Source organism: Stomoxys calcitrans, chromosome 2 (genome assembly GCF_963082655.1).
Source record: "Stomoxys calcitrans chromosome 2, idStoCalc2.1, whole genome shotgun sequence".
In the NCBI taxonomy this organism is placed as follows: domain Eukaryota; kingdom Metazoa; phylum Arthropoda; class Insecta; order Diptera; family Muscidae; genus Stomoxys; species Stomoxys calcitrans.
In genome coordinates, this window is record NC_081553.1 from 84740885 (window position 1) to 84763996 (window position 23112).

At 39.0% G+C, this 23112-nt stretch overlaps 1 protein-coding gene across 1 annotated transcript in view; it reads left to right on the forward strand.

The window, feature by feature from the left end:
* LOC106089775 (guanylate cyclase soluble subunit beta-1) overlaps positions 1-23112 on the forward strand; it is a 293195-nt gene that overhangs the window by 162299 nt on the left and 107784 nt on the right. Inside the window, exons 3-7 of the mRNA XM_013255752.2 lie at positions 9282-9382; positions 14329-14447; positions 15608-15757; positions 22188-22425; positions 22694-22954. Of these exons, the coding sequence (XP_013111206.1) occupies positions 9282-9382; positions 14329-14447; positions 15608-15757; positions 22188-22425; positions 22694-22954 (869 nt within the window). The remainder of the gene's footprint in view (positions 1-9281; positions 9383-14328; positions 14448-15607; positions 15758-22187; positions 22426-22693; positions 22955-23112) is intronic.

Genomic DNA, 23112 nt, shown 5'->3' on the forward strand with positions numbered 1-23112 from the left:
GCTATATGGGACTCAAATGAAAGGTATTTGGGAATAGATTACGAATATGGCATTAAAATTTGCGTTCAAGTCTAGGTGGCGCTTTTCCTCCTAAATATATGTCAAATGGGTTATTTGACCCATTATAACAATATGGGACTCAAATGAAAGGTATTTGAGAGTAGAAAACGAATTTCATATCCAATTTTGTATTTTGGGGTACGCCCTAAAGCTCCCCCTAACTTCATATCCGTTGGGAATATAAACGAATTTGATATCTATTTTCAGTGCAAAGTTCCGTTGGCCGCTCCAGTCCCAAAACACCCTCCAAACGGTTCATATTTACCGGCCATGGCAATATGAGGCTCAAATTAAAGGGATGTGGAAGTGCAGCACGAATTTGATATCCATATTTGAGTCGAAATGTCTGAGGTGCCATCCCTCCCCTAATAAGAACATTACCCTAAGGAAGAAGTTTACCAACAGGAATCGAAAAGGAGAAAATTCTCACACATCAATGAGTCCTTTCCGATTCAAGTTAAAACTCATTGATAATGAATTGTTTTTGAAGCCGAGTACGAAAGGCGCCCCGCAGTGCGACACTTCTTTGGGGACATTTTTTAAATGACCATGCATGGCATTGTGCCTCGCAAATGTCGCCAACATTTAGAGGGGATAAACACCGCTTTGTCCGATGTTCTCCTCAGGATATGAACGCGTTCAGCGTCATAGACTACAATGGCACGAATTCAATATCCGCATTCAGGGCGAAGTATCGCCACCCTAAAAAGCTACTACAGAGTTAAAGAAGACGCAGCGGAGCGGGCCCGGTTCGCCAAGTAGTATAAATGTTGTTGAGCGTCTTGACATTTTAAGTGGATTATGCCCATCCGTCTGTCGAAAGCCCGCTAACTTTCGAAGGAGTTAAGCTAAGCGCTTGAAATTTTGTTGAGATTGTAAATCGGCCAAATCGGTATATGTTTTGACATAGCTGTTGTATAAACCGATCTTGGCCTTGACGATTTGGCTAAAATTTTGCACGTGCTGTTTTATTATCACTTCCAATAACTGTGCCAAGTATGGTTTTAATCGTTTGAAAACCTGATATAGCTGTCATATAAACCGATCTTGGGTCTTGACTTCTTGAGCGTCTTAAGGGCGTAATTCTTAACCGATTTGGCTGAAATTTTGCACGAAGTGTTTTGGTATGACTTCAAACCCAGTAGGGATATCAGTTTATATGATATAGACGCCATATAAACCGATCTCCCGATTAGACTTCTTGACCTTCTAGAGGGCGCAATTCCTATTCAATATGGTTAAGATTCCAATAACTGTGCCAAGTATGGTCTTAATCGGTTGATAACCTGATATAGCTGCCATATAAACCGATCTTGGGTCTTGACTTCTTGAGCTTCTAAAGGGCCCAATTCTTTTCCGATTTGGCTGAAATTTTGCACGAAGTGTTTTGGTATGACTCCCAACAACTATGTATGGTATGGTCTAAACCGGTTGATAACCTGATATAGCTGCCATATAAACCGATCTCCCGATTAGAGTTTTTGGGCTTCTAGAGGGCGCAATATGGTTGAAATTTTGCATATGTCTTTTTGGTGTAACTTCCAACAACTGTGCCAAGTATGGTCTTAATCGGTTGTTAACCTGATATAGTTGCCATATAAACCGACCTTGGGTCTTGATTTCTTGAGCTTCTAAAGGGCGCAATTCGTATCCGATTTAGCTAAAATTTTGCACGTGGTGTTTTGGTATTACTTCCAAAAGCTGTGCTTAGTATGGCGCAAATCTGTTCATCCCTGATATATCTGGCGTATAAACCGATATATCTGGCGTATAAACCGATCCGATAGACCTCTTGAGCCTTTAGTGGTCGCAACTCGTATCCATATAAACCGATCTCCCGATTGGACGTTTTGAGCTTCTGGAGAGCGCGGTTCTTAGCTTGATATAGCTGCCGCATAAGCCGATTTTGGGTCTTGACTTCATGAGCCTTTAGAGGGCACAACTCTTATCCATATAAACCGATCTCCCGATTGGACGTTTTGAGCTTCTGGAGAGCGCGGTTCTTATCCGATTTGGCTGAAATGCCGTTTTGGTATATGCCGTTTTGGTATGACTTCCAACAACTGTTCCAAGTATGGTTTAAATTGGTTGATAACCTGATATAGCTGCCATGTAAACCGCTCCCACAGTTTGACTTTTTGAGCCTCGGGAGGGCGCAATTATTACTCAATTTGCCTGAAATTTTGGAGGTGGTGTTTTTCCATGACGCCCAACAGCCATGACAAGTACGGTCCATATTGGTCTATAACTTGATATAGCTCATATGAATTTGAAAAAGTCATCCAAAGAACTTGACAAATCCGATCCATGGTGGAGGGTATATAAGTTTCGGCCCGGCCGAGCACTCTTTTACTTGTTATTCTTCTTCTTGGTTTGTTTTTCCTTTCATATCACACAGGATCCGCTCGTTGTTTTCGAATTATCTTTGCCTTTCATAGTCATGGCAGTCTATGGTGTTGTATATTCTCCCAAATGAATTCACAAAATAATGCATTAAAATTATTCATTTAACATTGTAAATTAATTTTTAATTACACATTAACGTTTTTTTTTTGTTTCTTCTGGTCTGCAATAAATATATAAATTCCCCATTGGAGTAACAATTAATTACGCTTTTAAATCGTTCGCAGACGCAGCACTACGCATTATCTACGAATGCCACCAAATAAATAAACCGAATTCGTCCGTATACCTATAAACAGCAGTCATATACCTTCACATACACCATTATCCCATACCCACTGGGGATGGTCATAGCCACTGAAGTGTTTCTTTTTTTCTGCAACTGTAATCAAAAGCATTTAAGGCATTAAATAATTTGCAACATAATGAGGATTTATTCCATATGCCATTTACGGACAATAATTAAAACCATTGTCTCTTTCGAGCAATTTTAACGGGTATCCCATAAAGTTCTTATTTGCTATCCTTCGTATGCTATGCGAATAATGAAAGTTAAAACAACAATCGAATGAAAAATTGGCCAACTGTTGATATGGGGAAAAAATTAAAAACCACGCATACATTACGTAGTATATAATTTGTTGGACTAGTAGAGCAATAAATTTACTTTCAACTATGAGCATTTAGCTCTATGTGGAGGAAAAAGCGTTGCTGGGGATATGGTACAAACCAACTGTGGTTCAAAATGGAAAAATTATGGAATTTTATGAACGAAATATTTTTGGCCGATTTTTAAATTAATTTGATATTAACCACCATTGATCGCCCTATTTGCGCTGATGGGGGTGGGTTCAACGGTGACAACGAATTATAGTCGGATATAGCTCTGAAAGCACCTCGATATGAAATTTTGGGCTACGGCTGGATTGAAGTCTCCCTTGCGACTGATGTAGGAATGTTTCGATGCGTTCAACAGGCCTACGAATATAATTCAAACAACTTTAAGATATATTGCAAACAGAATTACGCCCCCATCCTATAGCTGGCAAACTATCGATATTCGCAACATTCGATATTTTTCAAGAAAATATCGATATCTATCGATACTATCGTAAATTTCAGTAAAGGCAAACCAGTATGGAAGGGCAAAAGTCGGGCGGTGGTGACTGTATAATACCCTACACCTATGCTTCAAGTACAATGTGGGAGCTATAACAAATTATGAAACAATTTTAATGAACCTCGGCGGATGTTTTCAGATGGGTTATTAAAAAATCCTTATAAAATTTTTACCAAATATGGGTTGCCCAAAAAGTAATTGCGGATTTTTTAAAAGAAAGTAAATGCATTTTTAATAAAACTTAGGATGAACTTTAATCAAATATACTTTTTATACTTTTTTTCTAAAGCAAACTAAAAGTCACAGCTGATAACTGACAGAAGAAAGAATGCAATCACAAGCTGTGAAAAAATTTGTCAACGCCGACTATATGAAAAATCCGCAATTACTTTTTGGGCAACCCAATATGTTGAATATGTAATAACTACGGTTGAAAAATGACATGTGTGTGGGATCTAAAACTAAATCTGAACAGGTTTCGAGTGAATTCAGATATTGTGGTAGTCGTCGGGGAAGCGTTGTACAAAATTTTGGCAAGATTGGTCAATATATGCGCTTGCCATGGCTCTAGGAGTGAAAATCGGGCGTATTACATATATGGCAGCTATATCTAAATCGAGACCGATTTCTATCATCAGTAGTGTTGAAAGTCATAAGGCAATCCTCTCTGCTCAATTTCGAGGGAATCGGTTAACAAATGAGCACTTTATTACAATATTTCCCAAAATCGGACGAACATATATTTGGGAGCTATATCCAAATCTGAACCGATTTCGACTTAACTTAATAGATATTGTGGAAGTTGTCGAGGAAAGCGTTGTATAAAATTTTGGGAAGATTAATGCGCTTGCTGAGACTCTAGAAGTGAAAATTGGTCAATATATATATATATATATATATATATATATATATATGGCAGCTATATCTGAACCGATTTCTATGAATATGATCAGCGAAAATCAAGAGAAAATCCCTCGCACCAAATTTCAAGAGAATCGGTTGACAAATGACAATTTTATTGCATTATTTCTGCAAATCGGACGAACATATATATATGGGAGCTATATCCAAATCTTAACCGATTTCGACTGAACTTTATAGATATTGCGGAAGTTGTCGAGAAAAGCGTTGTGCAAAGTTTTGGAAAGATTGGTTAATAAATGCGCTTGCCGTGGCTCTAGGAGTGAAAATCGGGCGTATAACATATATGACAGCTATATCTAAATCTGAACCAATTTCTATGAATATGATCAGCAATTGCGAAAGTCAAGAGGAAATCCCTCGCACCAAATTTCAAGAGAATCGGTTTACAAATGACGATTTTATTGCATTATTACAGCAAATCGGACGAACATATATATGGGAGCTATATCTAAATCTGAACCGATTTCGACTGAACTTTATAGATATTGCGGAAGTTGTCGAGGAAAGCGTTGTGCAAAGTTTTTGGGAAGATTCGTCAATATATACGCTTGCAGTGGCTCCAAGAGTCAAAATCGGTCGATATATATATATATATATATGGGAGCTATATCTTAATCTGAACCGATTTCTACAAAATTCACCAATAATGTCAAAAGTCACAAAAAATCCTTCCTGCCGAAATTCGAGAGAATCGGTTAACCAATAACCATTTTATTGGCCGATTACTGCAAATCGGACGAACATATATATGGGAGCTATATCCAAATCTGAGCCGATTTTTATAAAATTGACTTGCAATGTCGGGAGTCATAAGAAAATCCGTCCTGCTGAACTTCGCGAGAATCGGTTAACAAATGACAATTTTATTGCATTATTTCTGCAAATCGGACGAACATATATATAGGAGCTATATCCAAATCTTAACCGATTTTTTCCAATTTCAATAGGCTTCGTGTCTAGGCCGAAAAACATGCTCTTACCAAATTTGAAGACGATCGGATGGAAGTTGCGACCTGTAGTTTGCACACAAATTAACATGGACAGACAGACAGACGGACATAGCTAAATTGAATCAGAAAAAGATTCTGAGTCGATCGATATACTTATCAATGGGTACATCCCTCTTCCTTTTGGGTGTTACAAATATTACCCTGTACCACAGTAGTGGTGTAGGGTATAATTAGAAAGTGATTCTAAGTCGATCGGTATACTTATAAATGGATCTATCTCTCTTCCTTCTAAATATTACAAACAATTTACATTCATTTCAGTCTCATGTTCCTATTTTTTGCAAAATAAGACAAGAAAAGAAAACAGAGTTCGAAGAAATATAGTCAAGTTTACTGACGAACCGTCAAGCAAGCGTCCTTGGAAAAGGCCGTCCGCCTGAAGACCTTTAATTTAAAATCCATACTGCCATGATCGGTAAATATGTCCGATTTGAGGGGTTTTGACCCACAAAACATTTAGTCCCACAATTGGATATCAGATACGTTTCCTACTCTCAAATACCTTTCATTTGATACTCATATTGTAGTGTTTGGTCTATAAATCCATTTGGCGGGTTTCGAGGGTGGGCGGCCCTCATAGGCGCCCCACCTCAGTAAGTGTGCAAACAAAATTTCGCTTAAATTGTATTTTTGAAAATTATTGTAAAGGCCCGTCTCAGAGTGGGATAATTTAAAAATAATACCGCAAACAACCGCAACGAAATCATAACGAAGATAAATGCTGTATGATCAATTTTGACCACTATGCCTTCCTCATGAACAGGCATATTTCAGTCTTCTTCTTTTTCAGTATTCTGGGTTAACATTGAGACCTCTGGGTCTAGCCCAGTCATATGCCATATGCAAGACTCTTTCGGCCCTTCTGCATAGCTCTTTCGGATCCTTACCCCTTTAGAAGAATTATAACAACGTCTGCGTAGCAGACGGGTTCAAATCTCTCCTCAGTCAGCATCCGTAATAGGTCATTTATGGTGGTCAGCCATAGGAGTGGCAATGAAATGCCCCCCTATGGCGTGCCTTGTGCCATTTTCTCATTTGTGTTTATGCCATGAGACACACAATTTATCCACCAGTCTCCAGTCACCTAAGCGTGTGGGTTATCCATTCTCTAAGGACCAGTCACATAAGCAAATGTGTTATCCAGTCTCTAAGGACCGGATCAACCCGGTACTGGTCTAAGGATTGGGTCAGCGTGGCGGTCCGCACATTGTTAAAAACCGCCTCGATATCAATGCATACCGCCAGGTGTACATTTTGGCATCGAAGAAAGGATCGAAAGATCCCTTGGGCATACCGTTTGTATTTGAACAGTTCGCTGGATGACCTACCCTAAAATAAAAGGATTAAAAGACATCGTGAAAAAAAGTTGATAAATTAAAATTAATATTGAAGAGCACATTTTTTTGCTCCTGTTCGCTGTTCTACTGTTGGCGTTTTTGTGTCATCTTCGATTTTTATACCCTCCACTATAAGATGGGGGTATACTAATTTCGTCATTCTGTTTGTATCGATCCGAAATATTCGTCTGAGACCCCATAAAGTATATATATTCTTGATCGACGTGACAGTTTATGTCGATCTAGCCATGTCCATCCATCCGTCCGTTCATCTGTCTGTCGAAAGCACCCCAACTTTCGAAGGAGTAAAGCTAGCCGCTTGTAATTTTGCTCAAATACTTCTTATTAGTGTAGGTCAGTTGGGATTGTAAATGGGTCATATCGGTCCATGTTTTGATATAGCTGCCCTATAAACCGATCTTGGGTCTTGACTTCTTGAGTTTCAAGAGAGCGCAATTCTGTTCCGATTTGACTGAAATTTTGCACGTGGTATTTTGGTATCACTTACAACAACTGAGCTAAGTACGGTTTAAATTGGCCCATGTTTTGATATAGCTGCCATATAAACCGATCTTGGGTCTTGACTTCTTGAGCCTGTAGAGTGCACAATTCTTATCCGATTGAAATGAAATTTTGCACGACGTGTTTTGTTATGAAATCCAACAACTGTGCCAAGTATGGTTCAAATCGATTCATAACCTGATATAGCTGTCATATTAACCGATCTTGGGTCTTGACTTCTTGAGCCTCTAGAGGGCGCAATTCTTATCCGATTGAAATGAAATTTTCCACGACATATTTTGTTATGATAATCAACAACTGTGCCAATTATGGTTCAAATAAAGCTGATAAAGCCGTCCTAGCTTGGGTCTTGACTTTTTCAGCCTCTAGAGTGCGCAATTCTTATCCGATTTGAATGAATTTTTGCACGAAGTATTTTGTTATGATATCCAACAATAGTGCCAAGTATGGTTCAAATCGGTCCAAAACGATTGAAATGAAATTTTGCACGACGTGTTTTGTTATGAAATCCAACAACTGTGCCAAGTATGGTTCAAATCGGTTCATAACCTGATATAGCTTCCATATAAACCGATCTTGGGTGTTGACTTCTTGAGCCTCTAGAGGGCGCAATTCTTATCCGATTGAAATAAAATTTTGCACGACATGTTTTGTTATTATATCCAACATCTGTGCCAAGTATGGTTCAAATCGGTCCAAAACCTGATATAGCTGTCATATAAACCGATCTTGGGTCTTGACTTCTTTAGCCTCTAGAGGGCGCAATTCTTATCCGATTTGGCTGAAATTTTGCACGAAGTATTTTGTTATGATATCCAACAATTTGGCCAAGTATAGCTCAAATCGGTTCATAACCTGATATAGCTGCCATATAAACCTATCTTGGGTTTTGACTTCTTAAGCCTCTAGAGGGCGCAATTCTTACCCGATTTGAATTTTTGCACGAAGTATTTTGTTATGGTTCAAATCGGTTCATATAGCTGTCATATAAACTGATCTGGGGACTTGACTTCTTGAGCTTCTAGAGGGCGCAATTCCTATCCGATTTGACTGAAATTTCGCATGACGTATTTTATTCTTACTTTCAACAACTGTGTCAAATAATGTTTAAATTGGTTCAGAACATGATATAGCTGCCATATAAACCGATCTGGGATCTTGACTTCTTGAGCCTCTAGAGGTCGCAATTATTTTCCGATTTGCCTATAATTTGGTACGACGGATCCTCTCATGACCATCAACGTACATGTTTGTTATGGTCTGAATTGGTCTATAGCCTGTTAAATCTCTCATATAAATCGATCTCTCTATTTTACTTCTTGAGCCCCCAGAGGGCGCAATTCTTATTCGAGTTGGCTGACATTTTACACAGGTCTCCAACAAATAATTTAATTGTGGTCCAAACCGTTCCATATCTTGTTTTTTTTTTTTTAATTTTGCAAATGGCAAAATTTCGATAGAAAATAAGTAACAATCGATATATAGCCAAAATGAAATTAAATATCGATAGTACCATCGATATTGTGCCAGCTCTATCCCATCCAATCTTTTCTTCCATATCCACCAATTTCTATCATTCAAAAATTTACATGGGCTCAGTTTAGCATTTAATTTGATTGTTCCGCTGCCTTGTGAAAACAAATTATTTGTAGCCAAAAATCTTATTCATTATAAAAAAAAACAACATTTATCCTTTCCGTTCTGATAGGAAGTTTTATGTATTGTTCTTCTCCTCCCCTCCCTTCCCACACAAGCTTATTCCTATCATACTTAAGGTTTTTTTTTTAATAGCATTAAATAAATTATATGCCGCTACTTTTTGTCGAACAACAAAAAGTTTTCTCCAATTTATTTATGACTACTGTTTTATTTGTTGTTGTTTTTCTGCTTCTTCTTTATTTGCAGAAAAAAAGCAATGGTCACAATGGAAGGACAATTTTTGGTGCGACAAATTTATGACGACGAAATTACCTACAACCTGATTGGAGCAGCTGTTGAAATCCTAAGTAAGTCCTGAAATGATGAATGTCTTCCATATTTGATGGCGGGTTGGGGGTGGGGGGAGAAAATTTATGAGTGATTTAAAGTAATGACACACGTTAAATGAAAAAGAAAATTAAGCTGCTCTTATTATATTTGAGTGATAAGTAGCAGCACGCGAAGGCGCTTTTCTTTTTCTTTCGCTTTTTAACCTAAGAACAGGAAAACATTCTAAAATGCGCAATTTATTATGTATTACCTTCATAAATATATGAAGAATGATGAAATTGGGAATGAGATGTAATTCATCTGTTTCAGAAGAGAGACTTTTTTTTAAAAGATTAAATGTAAGTTTTTTCAGTCTGCAAAAATTGTCTTTCAGGGATTTCGAGTCGTAGGTGGGGAAATATCTGTTAACGACTTGTTTTATTACTCACATGATTTCTTCGGGGTCTTCGATCCATGGGGGAGGATATATAAGATTCGGCCCGGTCGAACTTAGCACGCTCTTACTTGTTTTTAGATTAGATTTTTTAGATTTTTTTTTTTTGGAAAATAACTACCCATTGAGAGTTACAAAAACTTTCTAGGTTAGGTTGAAAAGAGGGTGCAGATATTAATCCGCCCCATGTATGTCCATAGTGGCATGGGGCGGATTAATATCTGCACCCTCTTTTCAACGTAACCTAACCTAGAAAGTTTTTGTAACTCGTAATGGGTAGTAGTTTTCCAAAAAAAAAATCTAAAAAAAAATTTCAGCCAAATCGGATGAGAATTGCACCCTCTAGCGGCTCAAGAAGTCAAGAAGTCAAGATCCAAGTTCGGTTTATCTGGCAGCTATATCAGGTTATAGACCGATTTTAGCCGTACTTAGCTTAGCGGTTGGAAGTAGCAGAAGTAGAAAACACCACGTGCAAAATTACAACCAAATCGGATGAGAATTACGCCATCTAAAAGCTGACGAAGTCAAGACCCAAGGCGCAAAAAAAACTTGCCTTGTCATATCGAACATCATAGGCACTCGGTATCTAAGCAAGAACCGGTGCCTCCCGGTCTCCCACTGAGACTTCCCACTAGATACCGCTGATTGTCCGGTACACTGTAAACGAAGCAGCCTACCAAAATTGTGGACTACATTCACCCGGTAACCATTTACCGCATCTGCTACCGTGTCTGCATGAATGTTGTCTAGACCTGCTTGATATGCCGCTTGATTAAGAGGTTCTCTCTTGTAGCGCTGAACCTCACACTCTAGATCATGTAGATCTACCTTAAGGCTTCTGGGCGGTGGGTATCTATCCACAAGATGATGATTTGGATGGCCTCTGCGATAACAGCCCGAAAGGTATTGCTTAGACAGCATGTAGTTATGTCTTTGCACTGGTAGGATCTTTGTCTCCTGATGGAGGTGGTCCTCATGAGAACTGAGGAGACAGCCCGTCGCAGTTCGGAGGGAGGCATTCTGACAGATCTGAATATTATTCCACTGCGTGCCACAAAGTTGACGAGACCACTTGGGCGCTGCATAACTTACCACAGACCGGCCAATTGCTTTGTACGTGGTCAACAAGGTTTCTTTGTCTGCACCCCAAGTGCTGTCAGCAAGTGACTTGAGGACCTTGTTTCTACTTTTGACTTTATCGCAAATTGCTGTGGCATGTGGGCAGAATGAGTAAGAGCTGTCAAATGTGACACCAAGTATTTTGGGACACTTGATGGTCGGAATCATTTCTCTATCGACCATCACAGTCAGTTCAGTATTACGCTGTGGCTGAAGATTTGGTGGCGGATATCTTCAGATTTCTTGCAGCGAAATATGAGTCAATTTCGTAGAGGTAGACGTTCAACCTATCGCAGATGTCATCCTTGGGTGGGGGGCCTGATGCCATGATCGTACAATCGTCCGCATATGATACGATCTCTATGCCGTTTGGAGGGGATGGAACGGAAGATAGAAAGAGGTTAAACAGTGCCGGAGATGTTACATCACCTTGGGGAACTCCCTGTTTCACTCTACGGTGCGGTTCGACTTCTTATCCCTAAATTCCACCAATGACTGGCGACCACACAGATAATTCGCAAACCAGCGTTTTAAGCCTGGCTGGAGGGACGTGCTGGCGATGTCCTCAAATAATTTGGCATGGCTGACCGTGTCAAATGCCTTCAATAGGTCCAGTGCCACGAATACCGTCCTATCACATGGCCTGGGCTGATTGAAGCCACGGCAAATGTGTGCGGTTATGGCATGCAAAGCTATTGTTGTACTCTGCAGTCTTCGAAATCCATGTTGATTCTCAGCGAATGGAAATTCTCCCACGAGGCTCTGGAGGAGTAATGCCTCAAGCGTCTTTGCCACTGGTGAGAGAAGGAAGATCGGTCTGTACGACTCCCCCAAACTCGGGTGTTTTCCAGGCTCCAGCAGCGGGATCACTCTGTCCATTTTCCAGACATCGGGAACTATAAGAGTGTTCAAAGACAGGTTGAGGACAGTAGTAAAGTACTCAACTCCAGGTGAATCCAGATTCTTCAACATCAATGTAGAGATTCTTGTCGTTTCTGTGTATTCGTTAAGAGAGCAAAATTAAACCTAGGATGTCGAGGGGCAAAATAATGTTGAAAGGAGTCTCACTGCTTTAAATTTCAGAAAAAAAGGAAGTAAGTTTTGATATTGACTGCAACTGGCACAAGTGTTACGGGATCTCTTCCCAATTTCGTAAATTCTAGTTAAAAAAGCGGGGTCCATGCAACTTACTGTAAAATAATTTGTAACATTTCTGGGCTCAAGTTCTTTAATCGGGAGATCATTTTATACAAACTCGGCATGATTGTTCATTGAAATTGGGGCAAAAATATGACTTTAAAATTTAAATTTCTTGGCGTTATTCTTGATAGTAAATTGGACTGGATCTTGAACAGAGCCTCGCGGGTAAAGAGGGCCTTTGCGGCTCTTTACTCCTCTCAGAAGCTTAAAGGAAGTAAGTGGGGTCTATGACCTAGGTTGATGGACTGGCTGTACTCGGCGATGGTAAGGTCTGTCAGCCCCATCCTTTAATGGTGGGTAAAAAATTAAGACATTGAATTGAAATTGAATGCGCCTTTTGTTGGGGCAAGACTTTAAATCGAGATATCGGTCTATATGGCAGCTATATCCATATCTGGACCGATTTGGGCCAAGTTGCAGAAAAATGTGAAAGAGCCTAACACAACTCACTGTTGCAAATTTCGGCGACATCGGACAATAAATGCGCCTCTTATGGTCATTAAATCTTAAATCGAGAGATCGGTCTATATGGCAGCTATATCCAAATCTAGACCGATCAGAGCCAAATTGAAGAAGAATGTCGAAAAGCCTAATACAACTCACTGTCCCAAATTTCGGCGACATGGGGCAATAAATGCGCCTTTTATGGCCCCAAAACCTTAAATCGAGAGATCGGTGTATATGGCAGCTATATTCAAATCTGGACCGATCTGGGCCAAATTGAAGAAGGAGAAAGCCCAAATTTTGACAAAACTTAAGTTTCAGCTAAATATCTCCATTTCTGAAGACTGTAGCGTGATTTCAACAGACGAACGGACGGAGGAAATCTGTTAACTGATACAGATAGTGTGTTGAGAATATGGAGAGAACATTTTACCCAACTGCTAGTGTCCGAAGATGGCGGCGAACAAATCCCTGATGATGGTATTGAATGTTTACCTCCTGGTCAGAATGAGGTTCAAGTAGCTGTGACTCGACTGTGGAACAACAAGGCAGCAGGAGCCGATGGCTTGCTCGTTGAACAATTATAGACCTGAGATGACATATTTATAAGGCGTATGTATCAACGATCTGCCTAGAAGAACGCATTCCCGATGATGGGAACCTCAGCATATTATGTCCCGTACTCAAGAAAGGAGACAAAACGGAATGCGCCAACTAAAAAGGAATAAGTCTGCCCTTCTTCGCATACTTTTTGCATTGTGTGAAAGATTAAAACCTAAAGTCAATGATGTTTTAGACCTGGAAAATCCACCAAAATCATATATTCACACTGCTCCAAATCCAGGAAAAGTCCCGAGAAGAACTTGGAAGGGTTTCTTCGTTCGGCTAATGGGACAAATGTTCTGTCATAGCCAATTTTATTCTACATACCAAACTTCTGTTAAACCAGCAAAAATAAAAGCTCTAGGTCCCGAACAAAGATGATCGAGAGATCGGCTTTTGTGGGAACTATATCAGATTCTTGACCGATTTGGACCGTACTTGGCACACTTTTACGGTCCAACAGAACACTATGTGCAAAATGCAGCCAAATCGGAAGAAAATTGAGGATTCCAGGGCCTCAAGAAGTCAAATCGAGAGGGCGGTTTACATGGGAGCTATATCAGGTTCTTGACCGATTAAGACCGTTCTTAACACTGTTATTGAAAGTCATAACAAAACACTATGTGCAAAATTTCAACCAAATTGGATGAAAATTGAGGCTTCCAGGGGCACAAGAAGTCAAATCGGGAGATCGGTTTATACGGGAGCTATATCAGGTTATAAACGAATTTGGACTCTACATGATAAAGTTTTTGGAAGTCATAAGAGAGCACTATCTGCAAAATTTCAGCCAAATCGGAGAAAAACTGCGGCTTCCAGGGGCATAAGAAGTCAAATCGGGAGATCGGTTTATTTGTAGCGATATGGCCCATTTACAATCCCCAACGACCTACATCAATATTAGGTATCTGTGCAAAATTTCAAGCTTAACGCTTTCGACCGCTATCGTGATTTCGATAGACGGACGGACGAACGGACTTGGCTAGATCGTCTAAGAATGTTGAGACGATCCAGAATGAATATACTTTATGGGGACCCAGATCAATATTTCGAGGTGTAACAAACGGAATGACTGGAATAGTATACCCCCATCCTATGGTAGTGGGTATAAAAATATTTTGAGACACTTTTAATATGTTCCCCTCCTTTCCTTTTTTATTTCAGATATACCAGCCGATGACATTCTGGAACTATTTGGAAAGACATTTTTTGAATTCTGCCAAGATTCAGGCTATGATAAAATCCTGCAGGTGCTAGGAGCTACACCAAGAGATTTTTTACAGGTGAGGACACACTTTTTCCCTTTCCCGCATTTTTTTCTTTCTTTTTGCTTCATAAGATAAACAAACGAAAGGTCTCAAGAAATTTATAAGAATTTTTTAATTGGCTTTTGATGTTGTTTTCATTATTGCCATGGCGTTAAATACCACCATGGCTATGGAAATTGTACTCTGTGGGATACTTGATATTACCCAGGGTATGAAAGGACAAAAGCAAATAATAATAAAAAGGACTCAAATGGTTTTTCATTTGATCAATTTATATTCCCATTGTCTATCTGTTTGGTTGGGGATTTTTTTTTTCTTATTGCTTCTTTATTATGAATGCAGCAGCAATGCTGCAGATGGCTGCATTCGTTTGCTGGAAGAAGAGCCTCAGCAGGCACTTGGAATCGATTTAGTTTCAATTTCAAATGATTTTTATTATATTGTGCTAGATTTCCTTTTCTTATTTTGTAATTCGTCTTATTCTGCTTCTCTTTCTTCTCCTCGCCGATTGACCAATACCGCAAATACGTACAAATATTTTTTAACTTAATAATGCAATGTGGCTTCACTTCGACTGATGCTTGCGCCGATGTTACTCCTATTTTATTGGATATGGCTTCCATGATGCTTGGCCAAATGCTGCTGTCAAATGAAACTACAAAACTGCCGCTCCCGTTGCATCCATGGCTTATGGTTGGTCCATTACGATATGTCGATTGCCATGTTTGTTCCGTACGCCCGTCTGTCCTTTTTTCTGCCATGGTGGCTGCTGGCTCGTTTGTCAAATAATTGGAAAAAAAAATCTTATTGAATTGATTTTGTGATACTCTCGCCTGCTGATGGCGGTTGAATGGCAATTCTCCACCATGTCCTTCATGGGTGTTGAACGTAACGGCACCACCGCACACCGCCACTCGCTACTCTTTTGCCCTTCTTCGATGCTTGCCATTTTGGTGTTGGAACCATGCCTTCGTATTGTTTGACATCATGCTTTTGCTGCTCGAATCGATGATTTAATGCCTTAAATGCTAAAACAACAACAACAACTATAACAACAACAAAACAATCAATAATGCTATTCTGTGCCTTTGCTTCGCTTCACCATGGCTGGTTGCTTTCAATTTCAATTGTCATTGAAACAATAACTTTGTTGCCGCCTGCCATCAATTCAATAGAATTTGGATGCCCTGCATGACCATCTGGGCACCCTGTATCCCGGCATGAGAGCACCCTCGTTTCGTTGCACAGAAAAAGATGGCCAATTATTGTTGCATTATTATTCCGAGCGCCCAGGATTGGAACACATTGTCATTGGCATTGTTAAGGTTTGTATCTCAATATGCAGCACCCCGAGTGTTTGTTTGTAGGGTGATCAAAAAAGCAAATAAAGCACAAATGAAAGCCCTATGACTTGTTCATTTACATTAATGGCTGAGTACTATGATAATGGATATGTCGACAAAACGAGGTATAAAACGGAAGTTACTAAACAAGATTTTGTATAAAAACTTATAAGGAACGCGATAGATGAAAATTATTATCTAACTAAAATTTAAACAAAATTTCCTATCCAAATGGAATAGAAATTAAATTTTGATAAAATTTCCTATAGAAATTAAATTTTGAAAAAATTTCTTATAGAAATTAAATTTGAAAAAATTTTCTATACAAATTAAATTTTGATTAAATTTCCTAATAAAATGAAATTTTGACACAATTTCCCATAAATATGAAATTTTGTCAAAATTCCCTATAGGAATGATATTTTGCTAAATCTTCCTATGAATATTAAAGTAAAATTCCAAATTGCTATGGAAATTAAATTTGGACAACAGTTTGTATAGAAATGAAATTCGGACAAAATTTCCAATAGAAATGAATTTTTGACAAAACCTTATATATAACCGTAAGGAAAGGCAAAAGTCGGGCGGTGCCGACTATATAATACCCTACACTAACCTTATATCTAATATATACATCTAAATCTGAACCGATTTTGACCAAACTTGTTAAAGGAAAGCGTTATGCATAATTTACCAATATTGGCCACTAAATGCGATTGCAGTGCTTCTTAAAGTGAAAATCGGGCGATATACATATATGGTAGCAATATCTAAATCTGGACCGGTTCCTATGAAATTCACGAGAAATATTTAGAGTCATAAGAAAGTCCTTGCTGCTAAATTTGGAGAGAATCGATTAACAAATGATCACCTTATTACAATATTTCTCAAAATCTGATGATCATATACATGGGAGCTATATTTAAATCTGAACCGACTTCGACCAACTTTTGTAGATATTGTGATAGTCTTCGAGCAAAGCGTTGTACAAAATTTTTGGCACGATTGGTCAATAAATGCGCTTGCAGTGGCTCTAGGACTGAAAATCGACCATTATATATATATGAGAGCTATATCTAAATCTAAACCGATTTTTATGAAATTCGCCAGTAATGACGAGAGTCAAGAGAGAATCCTTCCCGCCAAATTTTGAGAGAATCGGTTGGCAAATGTGCACTTGATTGCAATATTTCTCAAAATCGGACGAATGTATATCTGAGAGATATATCTACAATAAATCCAAACCGATTTCGACTAAACTTTATGGAAATTGTGGAAAATCTCGAGGAAAGCGTTCAATAAAGTTTTGGGAAGATTGGTCAATAAGTGCGCTTGCAGTGGCTCTAGGAGTGAAAATCGGGCGATATATATATGGCAGCTATGTCTAAATCTGAACCGATTTCTACAAAATTCACCAGTAATGACGAGAGTTAAGAGAAAATCCTTCGTACCAAACTTCAATAGAATCGGTTAACAAATAACCAGTTTAATGCATTATTACAGAAAATCGGACGAACATATATATGGGAGCTATATCTAAATCTGAATCGATTTTTATGAAATTCACCGGTAATATAGAGAGTCAAAATAAAATTCTTCGTGCCAAATTTCGAAGGAATCGGTTGACAAATGACTATTTTATAGCGTTATTACTGTAAATCGGATGAACATATATGTGGGAGCTATATCCAAATCTGAACCGATTTTTTCCAATTTCAATAGACTTCGTCTCCAGGCCGAAAGACATTCCAGACAGACGAACATAGCTAAATCGAATCAGAATGTGATTCTGAGTCGATCGGTATACTTATCTATGTATTATTTTTTTTTATCGGAAGGTGGGCGGACCCTCCCCCTTACCCCAAAAGTACTACCCAAAAATAAAAGTGTACCGATCGGGACAATATGGGACTTAAATAAAAGGTATTTAAGATTAGAGTACTAGGGTCAAAACCGCAACCCCAAAACCCCCTAAAATAGGTTTATTGAACGATCTTGACAATATGAGACTCTAATGAAAGGCATTCGGGAGAAGATTACGAATATAGTCAGGAAGAAGGACTAGGGTTTATAATTTGTTGATATCGGATGGGGGCGGATCCTTCCCCGCTACCCCAAAAACACCACCCAAAGTCACAAGTGGACCAATAAGCGCAATATGGATATCAAATGAAAGGTATTAAAGAGTGGAATACGAATATGGTATTGAAAATTGAGTCCAAATACCCAAGAAGTAACCCTCACCCCAAAATTTCTCCAAGCAGACAAATTAAACTTTTATATTAATATTGGGCTCAAATGAAAGGTATTCGGGAGTAGATTACGAATTTGGCATACAAAATCAGGTTGAAGTAAAGGGGGCTCACCGAACCTCCCAAAAACACCCGAATATTGGCCAATCACGACTATATGGAATCGGTTGGTTTGTTTGTTCCGTATATACTCAAAAACTGCAGAATCGTTTTTCTCGAAATTTTCGCAGATTGTGTAGATTGGTCTGGAAAGAAACATAGGCTATATAATTTTTTGATATCGGAAGGGCGGCGCGTCTTCTCCCTTACCCTAAGAACACCACCCAAAATGAAGAGTGAACCTATCGGAACAATATGGGTATCAGATGAAAGGTAGTGGAGTAGAATACGAATATGGTATAAAAAATTATGTCTTAGTTCCCCCAAAACTCTCCCTAACAGACATATTGGACGTTTATGTCAATATGGGACTCAAGTGAAAGGTATTTGGGAATAGATTACGAATATGGAAAAAAATGAAGTCCATGTAGTGGGAGGTGTCCCCACACTCAAAAAACCCCCAAATGGGCATATTAGCTGATCATGGTTACATTGGACTCAAATGAAAGAGCTTTTGGAGGTAAAGAACGAATTTGACAACTATCTTTATGGCAAAGTGGTGGAGTACCAGATCCAGCCTCGAAACGCCCTCCAATCCGTTCATGTTTATAAACCATGGCAATTTTGGGCTTAAATGAAAGGTATTTGGGAGTGGAACATTAATTTTACATCCATATTTGGGCGGAATGTTTGAGGTACCATCAGAAAGTACTCCCCGTCAAATTGATACATTGACTAATTACGACAATATAGGACAGAAATGAAACATGACTCTTTTACCGACCTTGGTTATATGGGGCTCTTTGACAAAAAGAAAAAAAAATATTTTTCATATTGAAATCGATGCCTCGATGTCTCAATCAGAGTAGAAAAGGTGCATCGACAATTGATTTGAGCGCATACAAAAGTTTATAAATCATGCTGGAGGATACTTTTAAAATAAATTAAACCATTTTGGACGATTCGTATTGGTATTTTCATTATGAGAGAAGAAATTTATATAGCAGCCCTTTTACGAGGGTTGCCTTTTATATTTCGGGACAACCCTTTTGTTCCAATCTGACAGCTCTATCGTAAAGCTTGACATTTTTGCGATTATACGTATTCAGAACGTTTTGACATGCGAGCGCTATTTGTGTTGTTTACAGCAACTTAAAGATTCATCTCGGCCAAAAAATGGAATCGTGAACATTTTCGTGGATTAACTCAACAACAGTGCATCAATGAACTTAATTCAATTTTTGGCGATGAAGCTTCATCAAGGACCAGTGTTTATCGATGGTATGATGAATTCAACCAAGGACGTAGTTCACTCCAAGACTCCAAGAGAATTTCGTGAACGTGGTCCAAAATCAGTTATTGTTCCAAAAACCATTGATGCTGTTCGCCAACTAATATTGCAAGATCGTCATGTGACCAGTCGTGGGATTGAGACAACCTTAGGCATTGGTGAGACCAGCACACATTGCATAAACATTTGACCGTCAAAATAATTTGTTCGGACCCTACACAATTTGTTAATCGCTCAAAACAAGCTCGTTTCGATTGGTCGGAAGAAATGTTCCAAAAATACGAAACAACTGCATTTTTGAGCACTCAAAACATAGATTTGATGAGTAATTCGCCGTATAGTCCTGACTTGGCACCGAATGACTTCTTTTTATTACCGTACGTACAAAAATAAAATAAAGGGTCAACGTTTCCGGACACCGGAAGAAGCGGTTGATGCGTTCAGGAGATACCTCAATCAGAGCGGCCAAAGTGCTTCGACAATTGGTTCAAACGCATGCAAAAGTGTAAAGATCTTAATGGGGAATATTTTGAAAAACAATAAAGCGTTTTTCAATGATTAATACTAGTTTTTTGTGTTATCCAATCCCGAAATATAAGAGGCAACCTTCATATAAAGTAATAGGTAGGCTACGTTAAAGACTCTTATGTGTACGAGCATAGGATATTTTGTTTGTTTGGACAATAAAACAGGTTCAGAGAATATGTTGTCTTTGCATAGGCGGGACGATGAAAACCTCATCCACTTTGGAACTAGTTGCTATTCTAGATATCTAACCGGTAGACGTACAGATTAATGACAACCGGAAACCTGAATGGATAGAAGAGATTTCCTACTGGATACTTGTGATCGAGTGCGAGGCACTGCAGCCAGTGATACAGTCTTGGATTTACGGAACTCTGACACTGCCATCTGGCAGATCATGCTACAGAGTTGGATCAAATCTAAACGACAGAGTGGGCCTAGGGGTCTACATTGGGAAACCTGGGATTGAGATCTGTTTTCGACTGCAGGACCATAATACGGTCCTGCAGGCGGAGCTCCTGGCTATCACGGAATGCGTGAGGTGATGTAGCGTTAATAAGAATCTTTACTGCCATCAGGGCAATAACAACCAGGACGCCAGTAAGCTCACGATCAGTCTTGGAGAGTAAAAAGGATATAAACTCTTTTTGTGAGATTGGCATGATGCGCATTGTATGATTGTCGGGCCACAGTGGAGTAGTGAGGAATGAAAGAGCAGACGATTTGTCTGTGAATGCTAGAGGACTGATGTTAACAAACTTATTTAATTCGAAGCCTTTCGGGTCGATGAAATCTAAGTTAAGGGCGCGGGCCACTATCGATAGTGAAACTATCTGTAGGACAACGAAATCCCTTAGGAGAGATTCGGATCGTGAGAAGACGGGTCTGGCACTGAGAGGAAGTAAGAAGGAGATCTGTATTGCTTTCGGTATCGTAACGGGACACATAGGAGCTCATGAGCTTACCTATGCAGAATAGGTGCGGCAAGTTATAGCATATGTGGGGAAGATGATGATATGCTGGAGTATTTGCTGTCGTGGCTAATAGGCACTGGCACTTGAGTGGGGGCATAATACTTATACCGACGGTTATACCATGATATGGATATTGATAGCAGGAATTAGGAATTATGTTGATAGCAGAATTCCTGGCTTACGTTTTTTCAAAAATTACTTTTTAGGTAATCGCACTATGATCGAATGGGATTGTAAATGGGCCATATCGGTCCATGTTTTGATATAGCTGCCATATAATTCGATCTGGGGTCTTGACTTCTTGATCTTCTAAAGGGCGCAATTCTTATTCGATTTGGCCGAAATTTTCCACGACGTGTTTCGCTATGACTTCCAACAATTGTGCCAAGTATGCTTCAAACCGGTCCATAACCTGATATAGCTGCCATATAAACCGATCTTAAATCTTGACTTATTATTATCCGATTTGGCTGAAATTTTGCATGACGTGTTATTTCTTGACTTTCAACAACTTTACCAAATATGGTTCAAATTTGTCTATAACCTGATATATCTGCCATATAAACCGATCTGGGATCTTGACTTCTTGAGCCTCTAGAGGTCGCAATTATAATCCGATTTGTCTGAAATTTTGTACAACGGATCCTCTTATGACCATTAACATACATGTTTATTATGGTCTGAGCCGGTCTATAGTCTGATACAGCTCCTATAAACCGATTTCTCTATTTAACTTCTTGAGCCCCCAAAGAGCGTAATTCTTATTCGAATTGGCTGAAATTTTAGACAGGTCTCCAACATATAATTTAATTATGGTCCGAATCGGACCATAGCTTGATATCGCTCTAATAGCAGAGTAAATCGTGTTTTTTATAATTTTTTTTTTTTACCTAAGAAGAGATGCCGGGAAAAGACTCGGCCAGGCCGAACTTAGCACGTTTTTATTTGTTTGTGTTTATTTTTATCAGGAGAAGCATAGCTGCTAGTTACCGGACCATAGTTTGCTAATAGTGGAATGCTGCATAGTAAATAGCTGCAATTGCAATCGCGGACATTTAGCGGCATCTCAGTGAGAGGCTAGGAGTCACCGGCTCCTCGCAAACACTGATACCTATCCTACCCTACTTATAGAAATGATATTTTTGATCACCCTGCAGCAGAACATTTTCCTGTTTCCTGCCGAAAATCAATAATTTTGTTATCTTTTTATTATTTTTCGTTTTCTTTTTCATTTTGGTGTGATGCCTTTTGACCTTTTTGTGTTTCCTTAGGCCGTGGCCTCCAAGCTGCATGGTGTCGATGTAGAAATAGATATAGTGAAACGAAAAGGGGACCCCGTGGAGGAGGATGAAAAGGATGATGTCTTCTCACAACAAATGCAACAGCATCAACAGCAATCAAATGCTTCCGCTGCATTCTCAAATGAGGAGAACAACAATCGCAACAGCACAAATCTGAATAACAACAACGATGATGCCACAGATAATTTCATAAATGGCAGAAGGACAGGTAAGAAGCACTTCAATTACAGGCCCGTTTTGTTTTAAATTGTTGGTGTTTTTGTTGGAAAACACATTTACGGATTGATGCAAAGTATGACTAACATTGTGGTCTTCATGATTTTCTATTTACGAGTACAAACAATTTTTTACTTCAACCTTGTTTTACTATGATTTCAAATATTCTTCCATACTAAAAATGTTTCCCAACAAAAGTTTGCCATGTCTACAACGAGTTTACCCAGTATCCCATTTCCTATTTCCCTGTCTATTTTTAGAACAATGCCCTTTTACAAGAAACAAATCAAATTCCGCCTCATCGATGACAGGGACAAATGCCGACAGCTTCGATAGTGATGACAAGGAACAGAAATGCTTGCGTCTGCTTAAGAACAAAAGCGATGACATTGAACGTTATGACCACGTACAATTTCTTATACGTGAAATATCGGCCAACAACAAATCGGACAATGAGACATGCAGCACAAAGGATGAGGCAGGCAAAGAGCCACCAGATGACACAGATTTTCTATGTGATGGTAAGTACGCGTCTAAGTGTGGGCGGTCCTCATTCAGTTGTAATCCTTTTTTAATTCTTATAGATAATTTAATATAATTTTCTTATTCTCTTTCTTGTCATCCTTCTTTTTTTGCACTTATCCTCGTTATCCTCTTCATTGTCGCTCAATGTCACTGG